The following is a 20,778-nucleotide window of genomic DNA, read 5'->3' as shown; positions in this document are numbered from 1 at the left end:
GACGTCTTAGTTCTCTCTTCCAGGTCAGGCTCCTTTCTGCGGCTGGATTGCACCACTCCACACCTCAGGTGGGGAAGTGCGGATTTGAATGCGCCTCCTGTCTCTATATCTAAAAGCCGTCTGCGAGCCCGGAAAGTCAACTCAGCAGTTGTGGAGGAGCTTTAGTGAAGATTTTTCGACTGCTAGCTTTCCATTTGCACACATCCACAAGAGGAAACAGCAGTGCAATATATTCCAAAATACGACCCACCCACCTGCCTCCTGAAGCGGCGCGCTCCATTCCCCCAGCAAAGCACCGCCCCTAATCCCGCTTCATTCCGTTACCTGCACGGATACAGGTGCAGCCCTCCCTCCCCCTTTCAAACAGCGGGCCTTTCCAGCAGGCATGCGCGGAGTGCCCTGAGCTGACGGCGAAGAGAACCGCCAAGAAGTTCCAGCGCGAATCTTCCCCGTTGGCGGAGGGAAGCGTTCGCGCTGGCCGCCGCCTCTAGGGGTCGCTGTGGGCTGGGGCGGCTGCTGCTGCGAAGGAGCGGCGCCGGCGGAGACGTCGCGCGTCGGTTTCCGAGGAACGACGTCGCGAGTCCTCGGCGCGTTCCTCTCAGAGTCGGTTCCGTTGGAGGCCTTGCTTCTCCTCCGGGCCACGCCGCCGCCTTCCGGAGTAGCCGAGGAAGGGGAGGAGCCGCGCCATGTCGGTGCCCCCGGCAGGGTTCCCCCCGCCGCCCCTCGGCTCCGCCGGCGCCTCCTTCCCGGGAGGGCCCAGCCTGGGGCCCGCCAGCCTCAGAGCCTCGGGCGGTGTGGGGCTGTGTCAGAACGGTAAGGGAGCAGCGGGCCCAGGACGGCGGAGAGGGGCTGAGGCTGAAGGGAGCGCGGGGCCTGGGGGGGGGGCATGAGGGGTGGGGTCGGCCCACAGTGCAGGGGGCGAAGGTGGGAAGTGGGGGGGGGCAGCTGGGAGGGGCAAAGGCAGCTCCTGATGGGAAGGGGAGGCGTGCCAGGCTGGCGGGAAGGGGTGATGCAAGGAGCCCCCTGGGTTGGAGCAAGCGGGTGGTGAGTGGCGGGTTGTGGGGCAGAAAGAGGGAGGGAGGCTGACTTCGAGCGTGGAAATGTTAAAGGCTTTCAGGGTATCATAATTTCCATGGGGGTTTCTTTGGTGGTGGGATTTGCGCCCTGCTTTTGGGATTCTCCGCCCCCCCGTCCCTATGCACCCCAAAGTTAGGTTCTGCACCCTGTATTCAGCAGTGGCAGGGCGGTTGCTTTTGAAAATGGAACTGGCAAGAGCAGGAAGGCAGGGCAGAAAACGGTATTGGAAGGCTTTGCTGGCTCAAGGCATGCATTCATACATACACGTTTATTTCATGGGATCTACACGCTGCTTGATTGTAACAAAACCTCAGAAGGGCCTTTGGGGCTGTAGAAGGGAAGACTACCAAAATTTACAATATGTACAATACGGAGAGGTTCCATTTAATTGTTGTTGCTAATAGCCATTGGTGGTGCTACCCTTTGACATTTTCTAATCTCCCTTTAAAGTCATCTAAGTTGATGGTCACTGACACACCTTTTGAAGTTAATTATGCTTGGGATAAAGATGTACAGTGGTACCTCGGGTTACATACGCTTCAGATTACAGACGCTTCAGGTTACAGACTCCACTAACCCAGAAATAGTACCTCAAGTTAAGAACTTTGCTTCAGGAACTTTGGTTTTTTAAAAAGTGCTTCAATCCCTCAGTAATTTTTGTGAGACTTTCTTGCACCTTTTCCAGGTTTTTGGTGGCCTTCTTGACGCAGTACAGTCCGTGTTCCATATTGCATCTACACCATAAATTTATGGAAAGACATATATCTCTTACGTACTTTTTAATTTGTTTGCAAAACAAATCTCTGACATCAACTTTTTTGTGCTGTTCTGTTCTAAATGGACGCATTCATTTTCTTTATTGTGTAGATCAGTATTACTTGGTATGTGTAGAATAAAGTTATTTGCTACAACAATGACAACAAAAACCATTTAGAGGGCTTAGTAAGATAGCTACAGATTTATATAGCAATCGAGTCCCCAGCCCCATTTTGGGCTGGGGAGATGGTGTGAATCTAGTGTCACTCCGCATGAGGGGAATTTCCTATTCTGCCCACTGAACCAGGGTGAGCAGCATGGCTGTGGATGATGTGGTTGACCCACTGCTCTATTAAGCCTCACTGCTGCCTGGCCAAGGTTTGGATTTCAGTGTAAATTTGTCAATGTTGCCAAAGATTTGTGGAGTTTTCTCAAAGCTTTAAAGAAAGTATTTATGGCAAAAATACAAGTTTCTAAATACAGTTAAAATAACTTAAGTGCTGCTGACAGTAATGTAAGTTTGTTTGAATAAACAAACTTATCTAGAGCAGTTTACTCACCAGATATGGTGGTTGAATAAATCTGCATGAACAAAAGAAAGTCTTTAGCTAACATTTAAAAGAGTAAGCCAAACCATGTATTTCACATGGTTTATTTCAGTTCAAGGATTTTTGTCAGGATCCTGAGGATTCCATTATTTTATAGCCCTCATTGTTGCAAGCAGGTAATGGCAAAGACTTCTCATGTGGTTTTCATTTTTTAATTATTTTGGCTACCCTTGGAAGACAAGACATTGTTAAATGTATGATAGTTTTTAGATACATGGTCTCAAAAGTATGGTTTTAGAAAGGCTTGTTGGCTTCTTGATGGACACGATTCTTGCTTGGTGGCAAATCATAGGGCATCACGTTACTGTTGTTAGCAGTTCTAATCTGTGGGGCCTTTGCCAGAGGTGTGGGAATGCTGTGCCTCTTAAAAATAAACTTTTGAGAGTAGGATTATGAAGTAGCTAGAGCTGAGGTTTTTAGATGTCATAAACCTAGGCTGAATTCACTGTTCCTCCATTAAGGCAGAAATAAGGTGACTTGCCCAACATACATCTCAGAGGTCTCAGCGTAAGCAACTGACTGACCAGTATACATGTTCTTTGGGTAAATTGTGGGTTACATGTGACCAATAAACACATACCTGTCACTAAACTTAACTATTATTATTGTTTAAGAGTAGTGAGCAAGCTGTGAGTTCTTTATAGTTTCATGCTGTAGCAGATGGTTGAAGTTCCTATAGGTTATGTGTATACCTGCCCAACACAATTGTTCTATGGTAGAGTCTTCCATACCACTCTGGGGGGCGGGGGGGTAGGGACAGTACAAGTTATATACCTACCCTCTTCCATTACAATTTATCAGCTCTTCTTGGCCTGTAGATGAGCCAAGCATGCATGTGCACTAGCTATAACTGGTTGTAATGAAGGGAATCAGGTTTGCTTGGTGCAGAATCATATTGCAGCTGTTGCAAATAGGGCTGAGCCAAATGCGGAATGAATGTGTATCTTGGAGGGGGGTGTTAGTAATGGGAGAGGAAGTGACTTGTTTGCTTTAGCGATAAGGCAATGCTCCCTGTTTTGCTGCATTGTGACAATAAACTTACTACAGTGCAGCAAAATGGTAAGCGTTGGCCCAGGTGTGCAGTTTGGTTGTGCTTCAGAATTCATATTCTATCAGACAACTCATTGAGAGAAATATTGCACAAGCAGATTGTGGGCCCTTTTGGATGTAAACCTAAACACTAGTGTAGCATTACATGAGGTTTCTGCAAACCTCAACCTCATGTGCACACACCATTTGCCAGGGGAGGAGATTGGAAACATCTGCTTCCACTTTTTAACTTGGGTTTCCTCTTATGTCCAGATTTTGGGATCTCAAGTTAAATGACAGGATCAAATTGTAGCTTATGATCCTGGGGTGTGGACTAACCACAGTTAAAAATAACTAGAGTCCCTCAAGTTCAGACATAATTGGGAACTCTCATTAAAAGTGGAAGCAGATGCTTCCAGTTTCATTCTCCTTGGTCTACAACAGAGGATCTGATTCAAGTTGACTGTCCTAGGTTGCTAACTGACATTAAGCCAGAGTTGTGTGATTTGGACATAATAGGAAGTGCTAGCTTTAATGCAAGCCAAAATTTCTGTGCCAAAGCTGGTGCACTAGGCTAGAATGGAGTGGGAGGTGTGAGAAAGCCATATACAGTGGTACCTCGGAACTCAAATGTAATCTCTTCTGAAAGACCGTTCGACTTCTGAGGCGCGGCTTCTGATTGGCCGATAGCTAGGTTTTTGCACAGTGGAAGCCACGTCGGATGTTCGTGTTCTGAGGAACATTCGAAAACCAGAGCACTTACTTCTGAGTTTTCGGCTTTCAGGAGCAGAAATGTTTGACAACAGAGCCATTTGAGTTCTGAGGTACCACTGTATTTCCATGGTGCCCACCTACAGCTAAATAGACTATGATTTATGAAGCTGTGGGCAAATATCCAAGTGTGGCCATTGCAGATGAACAGGTGCAAAAGATTGAAGAGGATGGTAGTATGTGTTGGGCTTACAATATTCCTCAAAAATAAACTGTGATGAAAAATGAAGAATTTGGTGGAATTCAAATACTTTATTACTGATCAGAGTACTTAAGCTTGTTTCTCTGGACTCCAAGATAAAGTCCTGTTCTTAAAATAGTATGCCTGCTTAGTCCAACAGCTCCCTTAGGGGGCTTTCTCACTATAGGAAAAGAGAATGGACTCTTTCAAAGTTATAAATGATATTTCCATGTTGATGTAGCTAAATAACTGAAAAGGTATATTGGCAGCAATCTACAAATGTATACACAATGCATCTCCTTGTACCTGCCCCTCCCAGCTCTGATAAGTAGCCCTTCCCTTTTTTCTGCCTGGAGTGAAGGTGTCAATAAGGATGAATCTGAGGCTGTCTTTTAAAGTTTACTATTAGTACAAAGTCTAAAGATGTAGAGATGCAGCAACCTGGAGATGCTTCATGGGGAGTTTTGGAGGGTGTCTAATTTGGTTCTGTACTAGTTTGGGGGCATGCTGGGCTGAGCTTCATTTAAGTGGCAGGTCAGGGCTGTATATTTCTCTCCTTTAGAGAGGCTTCTGTGTCAGATGAGCAGTTTACAATTTTCAGAATGCTTGCTTTAGCCTAAAGAGTAACCACTCCTTGTAAAATTGCTTAGGTGGTTAGAAATGCAAATAAAATGTTATATATGCAGTACAGTAAGCAGAAGAGCCCTTGTTAAGTGAGTGTTCAGTGTCTGTTAAACCCTGAACCTATCTATGCATGTTACAGATAGGTAGCCGTGTTGGTCTGCCATAGTCAAAACAAACAAAAAAAATTCCTTCCAGTAGCACCTTAAAGACCAACTAAGTCAGTTCTTGGTATGAGCTTTCGTGTGCATGCACACTTCTTCAGATACACTGAAACAGAAGTTTCCAGACCCTTCTATATAGTGAGAAGGTGGGGAGGGGTATTACTCAGAAGGGTGGTGGGAATGGGTGGTTGGCAGATAGCTGTGATGAGCCTGTTGACGACTCTTAACGACTGCAATAGGTCTTACAGGGAGAAGCAAGGGGTGAAAAGGTGAAAAATGGCTTTGTCATGTATAATGAGATAAGAATCCAAGGTCTTTGTTCAGGCCAGGTTTCTCCATGGTTTTAAGTTTGGTGATAAGTTGTAATTCAGCAGCTTCTCTTTCCAGTCTATTTCTGAAATTCCTTTGTAGTAAAACAGCTACTTTGAGATCTTGTATAGAATGTCCTGGGAGATTGAAGTGTTCTCCTACTGGTTTCTCTGTCTTGTGATTCCTGATGTCCGATTTATGTCCGTTTATTCTTTGGCGTAAGGTCTGGCCTGTTTGTCCAATATAGAGAGCTGAAGGACACAGTTGGCATTTGATGGCATACACAATGTTAGACGATGAGCAATTAAATAGTCCCGAGATGGTATGTGTGATGTTGTTGGGGCCAGTAATGGTGTTGTCCGGGTGTATGTGGCAGCAAAGTTGGCATCTGGGTTTATTGCAGGCTCTGGTGCCAGTGTCCGTGTTAGGTCTGGTTGTAGTATTATTGTGGGTTAGGAGTTGTTTAAGACTGGGTGGCTGTCTGTAGGCAATGAAAGGTCTTCCTCCCAGAGCTTGAGAAAGAGAACTGTCATTGTCCAGATCTCTGATGATACGTTGTACTGTTTTAACTTGGGAGCTGTATGTGATGACTAGAGGTGTTCTGTTATTTTCTTTTTTGGGTCTGTCTTGCAGCAAGTTCTCTCTGGGTATCAGTCTGGTTCTGTTGATCTGTTGTCTAACTTCATCTGTTGGGTATTTTAGTTCTAAAAAGGTTTGCTGTAGATCTCTTAGGTGAGAGTCTCTGTCTGTAGAATTGGAACAGATGCGGCTGTAACGTAGTGCTTGGCTATATACAATGGACTGTTTGGTATGTTTGGGATGGTAGCTAGAGGCATGTAGATATGTTTGTCGGTCAGTTGGTTTACGGTATAAGGTGGTGTCTATGTGCCCATCCTGTATTTTTATAGTAGTGTCCAAAAAATGTATTTCTTGCATAGATTGATTCATAGTTAGGTTGATTGTTGGGTGAAAATCATTGAATTTCTGGTGGAAGGTGTTCAGGGTCTGTTGACCATGTGTCCAGATGATAAAAATATCGTCAATGTATCGCAGGAACAAGAGAGGTTTGAGTGGGTAGGAGTTTAGGAAATGCTATCTATGCATGGTTCCTCAGAAGTTCAGTGAGACTTATTCCTATGTAACTGTGCATAGGATAGTGCTCCCAGTAGGCTGCTTGTAGTGAGCCCACGTCTGAAATCAGCAATAGTTTAAAGTTTGGAAATGTTATAACTGGCAGATTGTATCCTCTCCTTTTAATAGGAGTTTTAAAAATAAAACTTGGACAATTCTGAAAGCCCCAAATGAATCTGATTTCATCATAACTTCTGAGTAGAAAACAAACTACTCTAGTGTTTCCAAACCTCATGGACAGCGATTCAGTGATCATACCTTGAGAAATAGACTCTAGTCTAGCCTATAAAAACTCATGTCACAAAAAGTTGGTGGTCTTTACAGTGCTACAGGACTTGTGCTTTTTGAATAACAGTTGTGGGCAGGGAATTAGACAATATTTATATGTTCCACATATCTTGGGTTTTGTTCAAGAAAATATAATTCATAGAGTTGGAAGGTACCTCAAAGGTGATCAGTACAAAGGCCATTTTTGTTCTTTCTGATGTTGGACTAAGTCCCGGTGGGGAAGCTCCAGTCCTTGAGCCTAATAAGGCCTGCAAGGCAGTTTCCCCTAAAATATGGTTGTGTGCCCAACACTGGATGACATATGTTACATAAGGTGTGGGGCAGGTAAAGATGTGACTTGTATTGGCTGCACAAGAGAGTTCCCATTGGGAACTCTGTAAAGGTAAAGGGACTCTATTGCAGAAATTTATTGGGGCTGCTTTTGGTGCTGAGCAGCTAATGGGCACTTAGATGGGGCCCCTTTTGAAGTCGGTTGGCCTCCCTCTCAGTGCCCAGCACATAATGGATGGTGAGAGGAGCTCCTTTTAGGGTGGTTTTTCAGCTGCTTGATGTTGATACTGACATCTCACCTTCAGTGGAGCTTGCTCTCAGTGCTAATCAGGTGATGTGTGCTAAGATGGAGCAATTTCAAAACCTCTGTGATAAGCAGCAGATTGGTAGTGTCATAATCATTTTAGCCAGTGTTTTTAGCCACCATTGGTGTAAGGTGACCTTTAAAGTACTTTCTCTTAACCTGTACTAATGATCCTTATTTCTCTAGTTATTCAGTATGTAATTGCTGGGACTGACACTGAAATAAGTTAGGTGAAATCCCAATTTCTAGGTTCTTTTAGTCGGATAAAGATGAATTATGACTTCAATCCAGTATACACTTAACTGGGAGATGAGTCCTGTTAAATACAATGGGACTCAGTAAGTCTGAGAAATTCCATGTGTGAACTAAGCTTATGTTACTAGTACTAGTAGTATGATTGGAGAGAAGGCCATAGCTCAGTGATAGAGTACATGCTTTGCATGCACAAGGTCCCAGAATCAGTGTCTGGCCTATCCAGGTAGGGCTGGAAAAGAGCCATTTCAGAAACCCTGTAAGAGCTGCTGCCCATACTGAGCTGAAGGGACCAATGGCCTGACTCTGTTTAAGGTAGCTTCTCTCCTAAGCATCACTTATAATTAGTATTGAGACTATCAGGAGCATGGTTTCTGAAAGGAGGTTAACAAACTTACAGCCTGATATAAATATTTACAAAGAGGTCACTGTCTGTCACTGAGTAAGTCCTATTAAAGTTGGCATACTTGTTTCTGAGTAAATTATGCATAAGCTCAGATAACATCATGTAAATTAGCAGCGGGTCTAGCTGATCTTCATTAGCTCTAATAGAAATGGATACAAGTCATAGCTGGTTACTGTTGTTTTACAAAGCATACACATAATCATGGTTGGAAATTATATATTTCCCACACCCAGGACAGAGCCAAGCTCACCAAATACCCCTAGTCCAGATTTTTACTTGTTTGTTTTAATTAAAATATTTATACCCTGATATAGGTTCTTTTGTCACTCTGGCTCTTGTGTGCAAAATAGGGTGTGGAATTATAAGTATACATCTCTGGTTCTTATTACAAGATGGCCCAGAATTATAAGCTGCCTTTGGCACCCAGAATAGCTGAATAGCACAATCTGCTGCCTTTCTGGGAAAACTCTTCACTGCATAGATGCCATTCTACAGTATAACATCAGTTATATATAATACTGTTTTTGATACACATGTGACACATGAAATTTCAATCTAAACTGCTTTAAGGTTTACTACTTGTGTAATTGCCCAGGTTGTTACAAAAGTGTGTGTTTGTAACATGCTGCCTGCATTGTTACTGCTTGGATGTATTCCAGATGAGTGAATGTATTACAAAATGTTACATTTTTAAATGTCATTTTTCCCAGGTTTTTAGGAAAACTGAATCTTGATATGCTTTTATGTAAACCACTTGATATTTTAAATATGTATACTGTAGTTAAAATAAATAGTAAAAAGCCACTAATGATTTTTAAGAGGTGTATATCATGACTTTTAAAATTAATTTTTTTAACACTTTATGTACCGCTTAACTACCATAGTGTCTTTAAGTGTTTTGACATCATTTAAAGAGATGATCCCTGCAACTTTAATATACTGATTTTTATCCCTTTCTCCCCAGGTCCAATGCAAAATCAGATACCGTTCTCTCCTGGATATGGATCACATCCTCAGAGCTATAGTGCTCCATCAGGACACTACTCACAAGTGCCCAATAACATTATCCCTTCGCAGCTGGATAACCACTATGGTGCTGATTATTATTCTGCCCACTATTCAGCACAGGCACAAAATGTTAATGCATCTTCTATGACTCCCAAGATGTTGAGCATGCAGGGATCACAGTACTTGTACAATAGAGAACCTCATATTGTAGAATCATCTGGACCTGTCCCAGGAATGGTTTCGTCAGCGTCCCAGTTACATACCAGCATTTCACAGTCATATTCCTCGTTTGGTAGTCCCTATAGTAATTCAGCCTTGCACTCTGCCAGCTCTTCAGTTCCATCTCAGGGATTTGTTGCTCCTTCTGGTCCCTATGCCACACCTGTTGCCTCTAGTGCTGCTTATCCTAACGTTTCATATCCTTCTATGTCTGTCGGCAGTCCATATGGGCAAGTGACTGCTTCTCATAACATACCAGCTTTTGGACATCCAGTAGAGGCAAATGCTTATTCTTCCAGTCAAAATAGAGCACCACCTGCAGGGCAGCAGAGGGTTCCTTTGAGTCAAAGTTCTGCAACATGGTCTGCCCCAGAGCTCCAGCTGGCTCAGAAAAATCATAGCGGAAGCTTTGCAGGATCCTTGCCACAAGCAAGCAACCCGGCAGGCACAGGTATTGCACAAGGAACCAAACTGGATATGACACAGTACATTTATCTATTCGTTTATCTGCACCATTCATGTTTAAAAAAAGATTGGGAGGGATCTACTTTTTACAACAAAAGGGGTGTGTTGATGAAGAGAGCTGAATCTTACCCATCACTTTACCTCACCAAGCTCCATTGCCCCAAGCACTTTTTCCATCACTTTTTTCCTTTGCTTAAATAAAGATCCTTTCCCCCATAAGTCCAGGCTGAGCTACGCCAGATGTGCTTATTATGTACTTTAGGAGCATGTTCTGGTTTGTGCAGTGTAAGAATACTGTTTAGCACATACGTACAGTCATGTTTTTGAATTTGACTGCTTCCATGCAATTAATTTGTATTTTTTTAAAAAAATCTGATACTAATAAATCATATTGCCTGGAATAGACAAGGCTGATGTATGTATTACAGTGACTTGATTGGTTCATATCTGAGCATGTAAGAAATTCAGGCAGTGTTAATTTTAATATATAAGCAGCAACCATTTTTAGGAGCATCCAAATTACACAAAATCGCTAAAGCATGGTTCCTTTCAGACCCGCAAGATGACAAAATGGGGTCGGAACAGGGCATGCTTTTATATGTGCTTCACTAATGTGCACGGGGACTAGAGACTAGTTCTTTGTTTTCTTAAATGCTTGTCCTCAGTTCTGTGTTGTATTTCTCTTGCCCCCTCTCATATACATATGCGTGTGTAACTGTAGGGCATGATAAATTTTTCAACTTTCAAATTCCAAAAATGAGGGGTGCTAAAAAGTTGTAACATGCCTTAGGATTTCAAAAGATATTTTGGTTAAATTAATATAATTTAGGTTTGCTTGGTAATTAAAATGTGTGTAAAGTTGCATGGAAATCACTAAAAATGATTGCCAAGTAGAATCATAGAATCATAGAATCAATAATAGAATCATATATTCCAAATCACTTGCAGTTATATATTATCATTATTGTTATATATTATTATTATTAAGAATTACATGACATTTTCAAAGGTAAAATTTAATTTTCTTGGTTTTTCAAATGCCAAGGAATTGTGCTTCTTCATCAAACATAGACTTACCAAGTGAAATTTGCCCAAACACAAAAATAATACACCCAAAATGTTTTAAAGGACACCCCCCCAATAGTAAATTTGCAAGCATTAAGTTTCACTCCCTAAAATGACATGCCCTGGTATAAGTAGCTTGTGGTTGTGCATACTGATGATCAATCATCATAAATCTTAAAAAAAGGGGGGGTGAAGTTAAAAGGAAGACTACCACATGAACTTTCTGGACTAGAATTCATCATTAAGTTTGTTTCTGTTTGTTTAAATCTCAATCTAAACAGTGATCTCATTAAAAGTGTTTCATTTAGCATAGTAATGCTAGGAAGATTGTGTTTTAACCTGTTAACTCCTGTTGAGAAGGCTCACTTTATTTGGCATGCATCACATACACTTAATATAGAGTTGTCATGGCAGTTTGGCCAGCAGTTAACAGTATTTTTCTCAATCGGTATATGTCCATGTGAATCTATATTCTTGCAAACCGAGAATAATCATGTACAGTGGTACTTCGGGTTATAAACACCTCGGGTTACAAACACTTCGGGTTACAGACTCCACTAACCTGGAAGTAGTACCTCGGGTTAAGAACTTTACCTCAGGATGAGAACAGAAATCACGCGGCGGTGGTGGCAGCGGGAGGCCCCATTAGCTAAAGTGGTACCTCAGGTTAAGAATGGTTTCAGGTTAAGAATGAATTAAGTTTGTAACCAGAGGTGCCACTATATCTGATAAAGTTCTGTGCCTCAGTAAATCTGTTAGCTACAAAACTTTCATTGCTGCAGCAGACTTACATGGTTTCAACTGTGAAATCCGTTAATCAGTGTAACTGTTGCCAGTTACATTTCAAAATACAAAAGTGCATTTCCCACTTTTTGGTTCGTATTTCAGGGTCACCGCATCTTGTAAACCAGAATATTCAGCATATTAAACCTGCCCAGGGAGCGTCTTCAGCTGTTACTTCTTCAATAAGAACACCTGTTGTGGAAAAGACAGCGAAGCCCACCACTTCCTCTTCCCTTACACAACCATCTGATCCTTTGCTTCAAGAAGGTATAAAACTAGAAGATGAATTAAAGTGTCTACATTTTGAAATTGCCCTACAATTTGAAATTAATGATTTCTAAAGAGTTCATTTTTCTCGGTTTTATGTGCTCATCTGTCCTAGTGCAAGTAATAATTTAATATTAATTCTAGCTAGCACTTCTGTAAGATTTGGCTCTTGTGTTTTATAATATATACACTCACACTGTATGCAAGCTGCTTGAGAAAGCATCTTTACTTTCGCATTCTCATTTCAAGGTGAGCACAGATTCCATTTGTATATCTAGAAAGATATGTGCAAGACAACCTACTCAGTTGTCAAATTACAATTGCAAGAGGCAGAATCATTCAAGTAGGAGCCTTTTACAAGGATGATGTATGTATGGTAAATTTACAGAAATATAGTCGAAATATATTCAGAAATCAGTAGGCTTGGCTGAATGTGAGCCTTTTAATGGGAGCTCCAGGGACCACCACATAAAGTTTTAAGAGTTTGTTGCCAGTGCTTTGGTAAATAGTAATAGTCTGACTTTTTAAGTTTCTGAGGGAGAGGTATTGATAAGACAGCTACAAAGAATGCTGCTATACAAGTCCTACTATGTCTTAAGAAGGTGCTGTTTTGATTTTGGAGATTGTAATGGTGTAGAGGGGTGGAGAGCATGGTAATAAATGGCTTCAAATCAGTTAGGGATTTATAAGTCTGTATCATTACCTTACATCACTGGTGTAATGTGTTACTGGCAACCTGTTCTTAGTATTGGACAGACCATGGCATTCTGCAATAGCTAAGACATCCAAACAGATTTAGAGGGTAGTATTTTTAAGTCACCTCTTTGCCTTACAGCACCTCAGGTGACATACTTAATTCTGTAACTTGGTGTCAAGGTTTCAAAGGTATGAATAGTAATTCAGCCTAAATCTGAGAAAAGGGGGTCACAGGGTTTCTTTTTTGTATTCTCCCTCCCCTAGTTTCATCTGAGTTCATTGTGAGCGACTTCGGTATGCAGATATAACAGATGTGCTGTCATAGCTTAGATTGATATATCAATAGTAGAAAAAAAAATACCAATTTCTTAATTCTTCCTTATTACCACATTTATATTATAGTTGTCCACTCTGTGTTTTAACTGGTAAATTCCTTTCCCATCCCCACACCTAATCAGCTTGATTATTTGCAAATTCACTCAGGAGCAAGTCTCATTGAAGTAAGCACAGCTGAACTGTGCATGTGTTTGTGAACTTAACCCTGGCACGCTATAAAGCCTTTGTGTTATGACTCTTACATGTACTATTCATGTAGAGACTAATACGCTGCAAATATATTAAGATATTAGCTGAAGTTTATTTTATTTGTAAATCCCCTACATGTAACATCCACAATAAAAACAAATTTGGATCCAGTACAGATACAGATTGAGATAAGAATCTCCACTTAAAAGGCTTGTTGAAAAAGGAAGGTGCTTGGTAGGCATTGTAAAGGCAACAGAGATGACACCTTTTTGATACTTAACAGGAGGGAGTTCCAAAGGGTAGGTGTCGCCACACTAAAGGCTCAATGCCTACATCATATGGACCAGATCTCTTGAGTAGGTGCTCTCTGCAGGCCTCCTGCAACGTGCAGTCATTGGTTGGGTATATGAAGGTTGAGACTATTGTTTAGGTATCCAAATCTCACAGTCTCAAGCTCTATATTTGTATAGGTTCTGCTAAATGAAAACTGACTGGCAACAAAAAATATTCTGTTGATCTTAGAAGCACTTTAATAATACCTTTGTTTTATGGATATGCTTTTTGCCAGCGGTGTATATATTCATTGTATTCGATCAAAAGGTTCCATTCTATAAATGGAAAGAGGTTCTGTGACCAGAAGTGGCATTTCCATTCACTTATGGTCAGTTTGTGAATATAAGTAACTTTTCATAGAGAGAGAGAGAGAGAGTCAAAAATTCATTTAAAGTGTGACCCTTTATGTGGAGCATCGGTGATATCATTTGGAAGTTTAAGTTGTGTGGATTAAGGAAAAATAACACTCATTAAGTATTAGTACTTTTGAAATTGATTTTAGCACTATATGCTAATGATAACTAGTGAAATCTGTTTTTTCCTCAATGGGCAATTAATATCATGGTGTCAAAATGTGAAATCCACCCAACTTTTTAAAAAACGGGTCTCAAAACTACTTCAACTACTTAAAAAAATTCTCTTAATTAAGAGAGCTGTTTCACTATCTCTGGAGGATGAACTGTGTGTTCTAATTCTACTAAATTTCTTTGTCTACTGCTAATAATTAACCAAACTACTGCAATAAAAAAGTCTGTTTTTCCGTAAAGACAAAACTTTCCTGGTATGGATTGGGTAACTCACTTTTCATGTTTGGGTGTCTTTTGTAATGCCTGGTTTTGCTGTCACTTAATGCTCTGATTTGTTCTTTCAGTTTCTCACCTTTTCTGTGTGTCTGATTCTTGTATTTGTGCTTTCCACTTCACAGGCATGCAGTATGGTGGATATGTTAATAATCAAGCTAGCTCTCCAGCAACTCCCTTGTCATCAAGTTCAGATGATGAGGAAGAGGAGGAGGAGGATGAGGAAGCAGGTCTGCTTTAAGCTTTGCACCAGTATTTCTCACTTTCATACCCAATTTTGATAACATTTATTCCATTCCCTGAACAAAAGTACATAAAACTAAGTATCCTGATTCTTAAACAGTCTAAACAATTGAAGGAAAAATGCATTGCATTTCGTAGCTAATAATATAGGGTGGTATGCAATTAAGATTTACTCAGAGTAGATCCACTGGAATTAATTAACCTAAATTGGTCATATTAACTAATTTCAATGGGTCCGCTCTGAGTAAAACTTAATTTGATGACTAGGAGTACAGTAATATGTTCAACTAAACTGGCTCAAGCAGTTTAGAGCATTACAACTCTTTTTTTATTCCATGGATTATGGAATACCACTCATTAAGGAGTAATTGGACACTCATCAATAAAGTGTTGTTATTTAAAATTGCGGACATGTATAACATACTGCGTCCAGATTGTCCAATGATATTCATTTGTCCTACTATAAACATAAAACTACCCCCTTTATTGTTAAAAAAACTACAGTATTTTGTCATTCTTCATGTGTGAGAAAGTTACAAATAACCAAAAGACAGAACACAGAAATACTTTTTGAGGCCATTTGTTGTTTGTTTTCTTGTGCAGACAAACATTTCCTTAACATACCTCCATTATGGTAACATATTTGCCAAAATATTTTGTTTGGCTCTCTTCCTGTTGCAATGAATATGTAGTGCAGAAATTTATTTCAGATTTAATAAGTTTTGGTTAATTCCTTTTTTTTAAAAAAAAGGACCTGGAGATGCTTGAAACCAAAAAGGTTATTAAACTTCAAACTACCAAAGTTATATTGTGGTATATAGAATGGCATGCATACTATTGAGATAGCTGGTAATTATGTTGACAGTAATTTCAGTAATAAACATGTTGTTTCAAAGTCTACATTTTTTTAAGTACCACAAATTAATAAATGAAAAAGAAATGGGTTTATTTTAAAATCTGGGAAGTAGTGTTGTTAAGCTACATGTGTACGGTATGCTGCATGTGGTGCATGGAAATATTGAAAACATGAGCAGATATGCCTTTAATAATTTGTTGGTGGTTTGGGGACTTTTCTTCGTTATTAATGCTGAACATGGATTTTTCAAATGGTATTTCTCCTGTATCAATCCTCACAAATACATTCCTCATTTCAGTATAGCAAAAAGAATGTACTGCCTGTCATTGTCCATTCTCTATTTTATTGTTATACAGTAAACCCACAACTTACGCAGGGGTTATGTTCTGGGGATCCTGCCTAACGCCGAAATCACATACAGTCAAAACACATTGGGTTCAGTGGCAGGCAGGATTGCCAAAAGGTGTTTTTCCCCCTTTTAATTTATTTATATATATTTGCCAAGTGCATAAAGCTGAATGTGCATGAGTTAAATGTGTGTAAGTTGCAGGCTTACTGTATATGGCGTCACTATAATGTAGAGTTCTCAGTTCTGCATCTTAATGTGGCTTGAAAGTTTTTCTGGATGAAAAAGTAGACTTATCACTTTGCTTCTACAGTTGATCCATCTCTGTACAATCCATTTAAAGCAGATTAAAAGCTTAAAGCTAATTACTATATTTCAGGGCTTTTCTGGAGGCATTCAATCTCCTGAACATAGCAAATTAGGGGATATTCAAGCAATTCACGGCTTAGAGAAAACTAAATAAGAAGTTTAACATTGGCATCTGTACGATTAAAACATATTGAGCTGCTTGTTTTTAAGTTTTCCAATGATGTACATTTTATTTATGTCAAACTTCAGAAGCAAATGGCAAAAGGGTCGTGAAATGCAAGAGGTACAGTCTCGGACATTAATATGCAAAGTTCAAATTCTGCGTAGGAAAATTCCAAGCCACTGTTTACAAAGTGCTTTTTTCTCTATACTTTCTTAGGTGTTAGTTTTTCATGATGCAATAAAGGTACAGGGCTGGATCCAAATAGAAAAGGAATCTTCAGCTCCAGTCTATTGTGTGTGTGTTAACAGACTTTAACTTAGCTGTTCTTCTGGTATATATCTTACTGAGTAAAATGGGAACCTTGTGTGAGTGTATTTAGCAGTTGTACCCCACAAATGTGTGCTCCTGAAGTAGACTGTTCAGATGGATTCAGGAAGCAAGAGAATTTGCAGTAAGCAGGAACCCTGGCATCATCATCAACATTATCCTCCTCCTCATTTATTGATTATTAAATTTATTCGTTGGTTTTTACAAAAAAAAGTCTCAAAGCAACTTATAAGGTAACATAAAATATGCAGAATCAGAATATCAAATAAATTCAAGGTGCTTCCATTAAGTGCTGAGAGCATTTCTTTTCCCTCTGCCTAGACTCTTCTTACAGTGCCTCCAGCCTTTTGTTTATGCTTGCAAATGCTTTAACTTTGAAGTAGAATTGTTTCCAAAGTCCAGCAATGGAAAGTCAGGATATGTAAAATGAACTATAATCACCAAAAGCTTCTGAGGTTATTTTTTTTTTAATTGGAGCTTGTCCAATTGGAGTTTGTCCTTTATAACTCCTTCCCCCATGCATTTTTAGTTCAGTTTGGCAACTGCTATTAACAAAGATTAAGACTGAAATCCTATGTTTGATGAGCGTATGAAATTACCACTAAATACTAAGTTCCTAAGGGTTCTTTACAGCTTCTTATCTGGCATTGATAAACATTTCTCAATGTGCAGATTTAATGCCAATTTAATGAATATGTGTGTGGGTTTTTCTCTTCTAGCTATTGACAGCTCTTCCACTACGAGCAGCGCATCTCCCGTTCTCAACAATTATGATAGTCTTGAAGGAGGTGGCTATCCAGGTGAATCATGCTTTTGTTTGTTTAATGTTTATTTTATTTATATTTATATACACACACATATACAAATGCAAGGTTGAGAAGCATCTGTAGTACAGCTTCTATACATTGTTTGCTCAGAGTAGAGATTCAAATACAGCACAGTGTATTGTTCAAGTGACTGACTCACTTCTGCTCCTCAAGTTGCATATCAATTCAAACTGATAAGAAGTTCGTTAATATGTAGTAAATCTTGAATATGCTTCATTAGAGGTAAAGCCATCTGATTTTAGTGGGATTTATTCCTGTATATGTGGATAGGATTGCAGGTTTTCATGTTGAAAATAAGCAGTTCCAAGTAAAGTATTCTTTAAAAAATACACCTTTGACATTTCCCTATATAACATGGGGTTTTATTTCACATATTTCAGCTTCTGATGAATTAACTATTTAATTCTGGTTGCATTTGAATGCATAAAGTTTATTGGACAACTGCATTCAGAAGGTTAAATATGTAACAAAGTAGATATAATTACTTCATTTTATTTGCAGTGAAATTTTTATTACTACCCTGTTTAAGAATTATTTGATATTTGTTTAATAGTTAGAAATCAATACAAATTAAGCATGGGCTTTTATTTACTCAAATGACAGTAGTTGTGTTACTAGTTATTTTATTGTTGTGTGTTAAATACTAATTTACAACAGGATATTTAACTGAAGTTCACTTTCCTGCTCTGTTAATTAAAACACTTACTATACTACAGGCACATAATTCTCTCATAAGCAACAGTTTGCATTTTGATGGTTGCTTTTTAAAGGAATAAATACTGTATTAAAGCATTGCTTTTCTGTTTAGAGGCACGTTCTACAACAAGTAGTCCAGCTCCTGTTCCCTCAGTTCCACAGACGTCTAAAACCTCTAAACCATTTGGCTATGGGTACCCAGCTCTCCAGCCTGGCTATCAGAATGTGACACCACCACTTCCACCTTCCAGTAACTCTGGATATAATTCTGGATTTCCTCAGTATCCACAGGTTAGAAAATACTCACAAACTCTATATTTGATGTCATAGTGATAGATTAACTGAATGAGGGAGCTTAGTTACCCATGAATCAAGGTTGGAATTGTAATTCTTTGATTATTATTTTTTAATTGTACTTCAGTTAAACAGGTCACCAGAGTAAATACATTTGCGTTTGTCTATTGTTTTGATTCACCTCTCGGTAGGGAGTTCAGAACTGTGTCCACAGGTTACATCAGTACAGTACTTACACATAGACTTATGGTGGCACTATGAAATACAGTTGAAGAGAAACCAGTTGTCCCAGGCTTCTTCATTCCACATTTTCCACCTTCTCATACAGCAGGGACCAACCTTGCTGTTCTCCACAGACATGAATGTGACATGTAGGAAAGATCTAATATATTCAGTCAAGGAGGATGATTAGTCAGTTTAATTGCTATTCTTGTAGTGGAAGTGGCAAATCCTATTGAAAACAAATGTGGCACTTCATGGAAGTTGGATTGCAGCCATGACTGGTGAAAATTGCAAAGTTATAGGGCAAAGGTTGTTTTGTTCCCCTTCTTTGCATAAGAAATACACTTTTGCCATGACTGATAATTTGCACATCTTATCTGATTAGAAAATGAGAAGACCATATGCACCGTATGAGAGCCAGTGTGGTGTAGTGGTTAAGAGCGGTAGTCTTGCAATCTGGGGAACCTGGTTTGTGTCTCCGCTCCTCCACATGCAGCTGCTGGTTGACTTTGGGCCAGTCACACTTCTCTGAAGTCTCTCAGCCCCACTCACCTCACAGAGTGTTTGCTGTGGGGGAGGAAGGGAAAGGAGAATGTTAGCTGCTTTGAGACTCCTTTGGGTAGTGATAAAGCGGGATATCAAAGCCAAACTCTTCTTCTTCTTCACTTGGTTGACAATAAATGGTTAATATTGATAGTTGTTTGTGTTGGTGTTTTTAATGATACAGTGATTTTCTCAAAGCATGTGACTTTCAGACAGTTATATATGAAGATTATACACTTCCAGTAAAGTCATATGAATAAATACATTCAAGTTCATGTACATTGATTAATAATAATAATAATAATATGCAACTGTCCTATATTTGTGTGATAGAGTTGTGTGACATTGGGTTGGATCCGATGAAAAGCTAGTGGAAATCTGCTCATTCACTGTAGCTTTCCTGCTCCCTCTTCCCCACAGCTCCCTAGAAAGGGTCAGGGATACACCCAGAATGACTTGCAATATGGCGGGCTATTGTGGGAAGAGAAAAATAGGGCGGTGGGGGACTTCTTAAAATACTCCAAAATATCCCTGTAAATATGTCACTTGGTACTCCATGCTATCTTGAATGTTCTTAATGTCTAAGGAACGGATGAGAGATAGTTAGCCATGTTGACTGGTATTGATGGGAGGTGGTGTCACACAACATCTGGAAGGCCACAGGTTTCCTATCCCTGATTTAAGTCACAAATTATATTGAAATAGAAAAGGCTGGTGATCTGCCCAAGATGGTCCCAGACCACTTGTGCTAGTAAATTGATGTTTTTAAAAAGCAACACTGATCCATAGATCACCCCACAGAAGGGGCAGAAGTGAATGTGCCTGTTAAGAGAATCTATCAAGAACCTCATATGCCTGAGTCAGATGCATTGCAAATATGAATTTGGGAGGGGAAATGGAGACAGGAGCAGCTTATGGAATGAGGGGGATTCAAATGATATAGTATAGAACTTAGTTTAGTACAGAACCTTGTAAATAGTTGAATTTGCTTACTAGGTATTGCAGGGTGGGGAAAATTAGGCAGATACTGTTCAAGCAGCTAATGCTATAAAATAAATGCTTCTTTAAAATGTTATTTTTCAGCAATACCCTACAATGAATCAACTGTCAGCTAGTCTTGGAGGACTAGGTATTCAGCAACCAGAGAGCTTGCGACCGGTCAACGTTACTCAAGATAGAAATATTCTGCCTATTGGTCCAATTCCAGCTCCTGTGCCTAATTTGAACTCTGAGCTGAAGAAACTGAATTGTAGCCCTGAGTATGTATAAAGTTTCTAATCTTAAGCATGCTTTTAGACTTGTATTCTTTTTTTATCCATATCTCTGTGTGAGTCAAGAACTGGTATCCTGATTCGATTGTTATGGTATAGGTTTGGCAAACATACATTTCAGGCCTTGCCTTGTAATGCTCACATTTTGCCTCTCTATGAAATGTTGGAAAGTTTTAGCAAATGAAGTCTGCTTCTGTTGTACTCATCCCTGATGCAAATATGTTGACACAAATGGTTCCATTCATTGCAGCTATTACAAATGATGGGAAGTTATGATTGGCTCAAGAACTTTTCACGCTGGGTTTATACTAGTGTTTCTTTTGGCAAGGGTATGGCTCGTTGCACTGCTTGCC

The 20,778-nt window shown here is 39.8% G+C and overlaps 1 protein-coding gene across 2 annotated transcripts in view; it reads left to right on the top strand.

Moving 5' to 3' along the window:
• The first annotated feature begins 314 nt into the window (after positions 1-314).
• The window catches only part of SEC24B (SEC24 homolog B, COPII coat complex component), a 36,231-nt gene continuing 15,767 nt past the window's right edge, over positions 315-20,778 (top strand). The window contains exons 1-7 of one of the 2 annotated variants that reach the window (XM_083756366.1): positions 315-813; positions 9,132-9,845; positions 11,813-11,974; positions 14,454-14,558; positions 17,292-17,372; positions 18,208-18,386; positions 20,238-20,413. In XM_083756366.1, coding sequence (XP_083612492.1) covers positions 687-813; positions 9,132-9,845; positions 11,813-11,974; positions 14,454-14,558; positions 17,292-17,372; positions 18,208-18,386; positions 20,238-20,413 — 1,544 coding nt within the window. In that variant the 5' untranslated portion in view covers positions 315-686. The remainder of the gene's footprint in view (positions 814-9,131; positions 9,846-11,812; positions 11,975-14,453; positions 14,559-17,291; positions 17,373-18,207; positions 18,387-20,237; positions 20,414-20,778) is intronic. The other variant, XM_083756367.1, reaches the window with a different exon arrangement.

Source organism: Podarcis gaigeae (genome assembly GCF_964106915.1).
Source record: "Podarcis gaigeae genome assembly, chromosome: 9".
Lineage (NCBI taxonomy): Eukaryota > Metazoa > Chordata > Lepidosauria > Squamata > Lacertidae > Podarcis > Podarcis gaigeae.
Note: the sequence above shows the minus strand (reverse complement) of the source record. Positions and strands in the feature narration are given on the sequence as shown.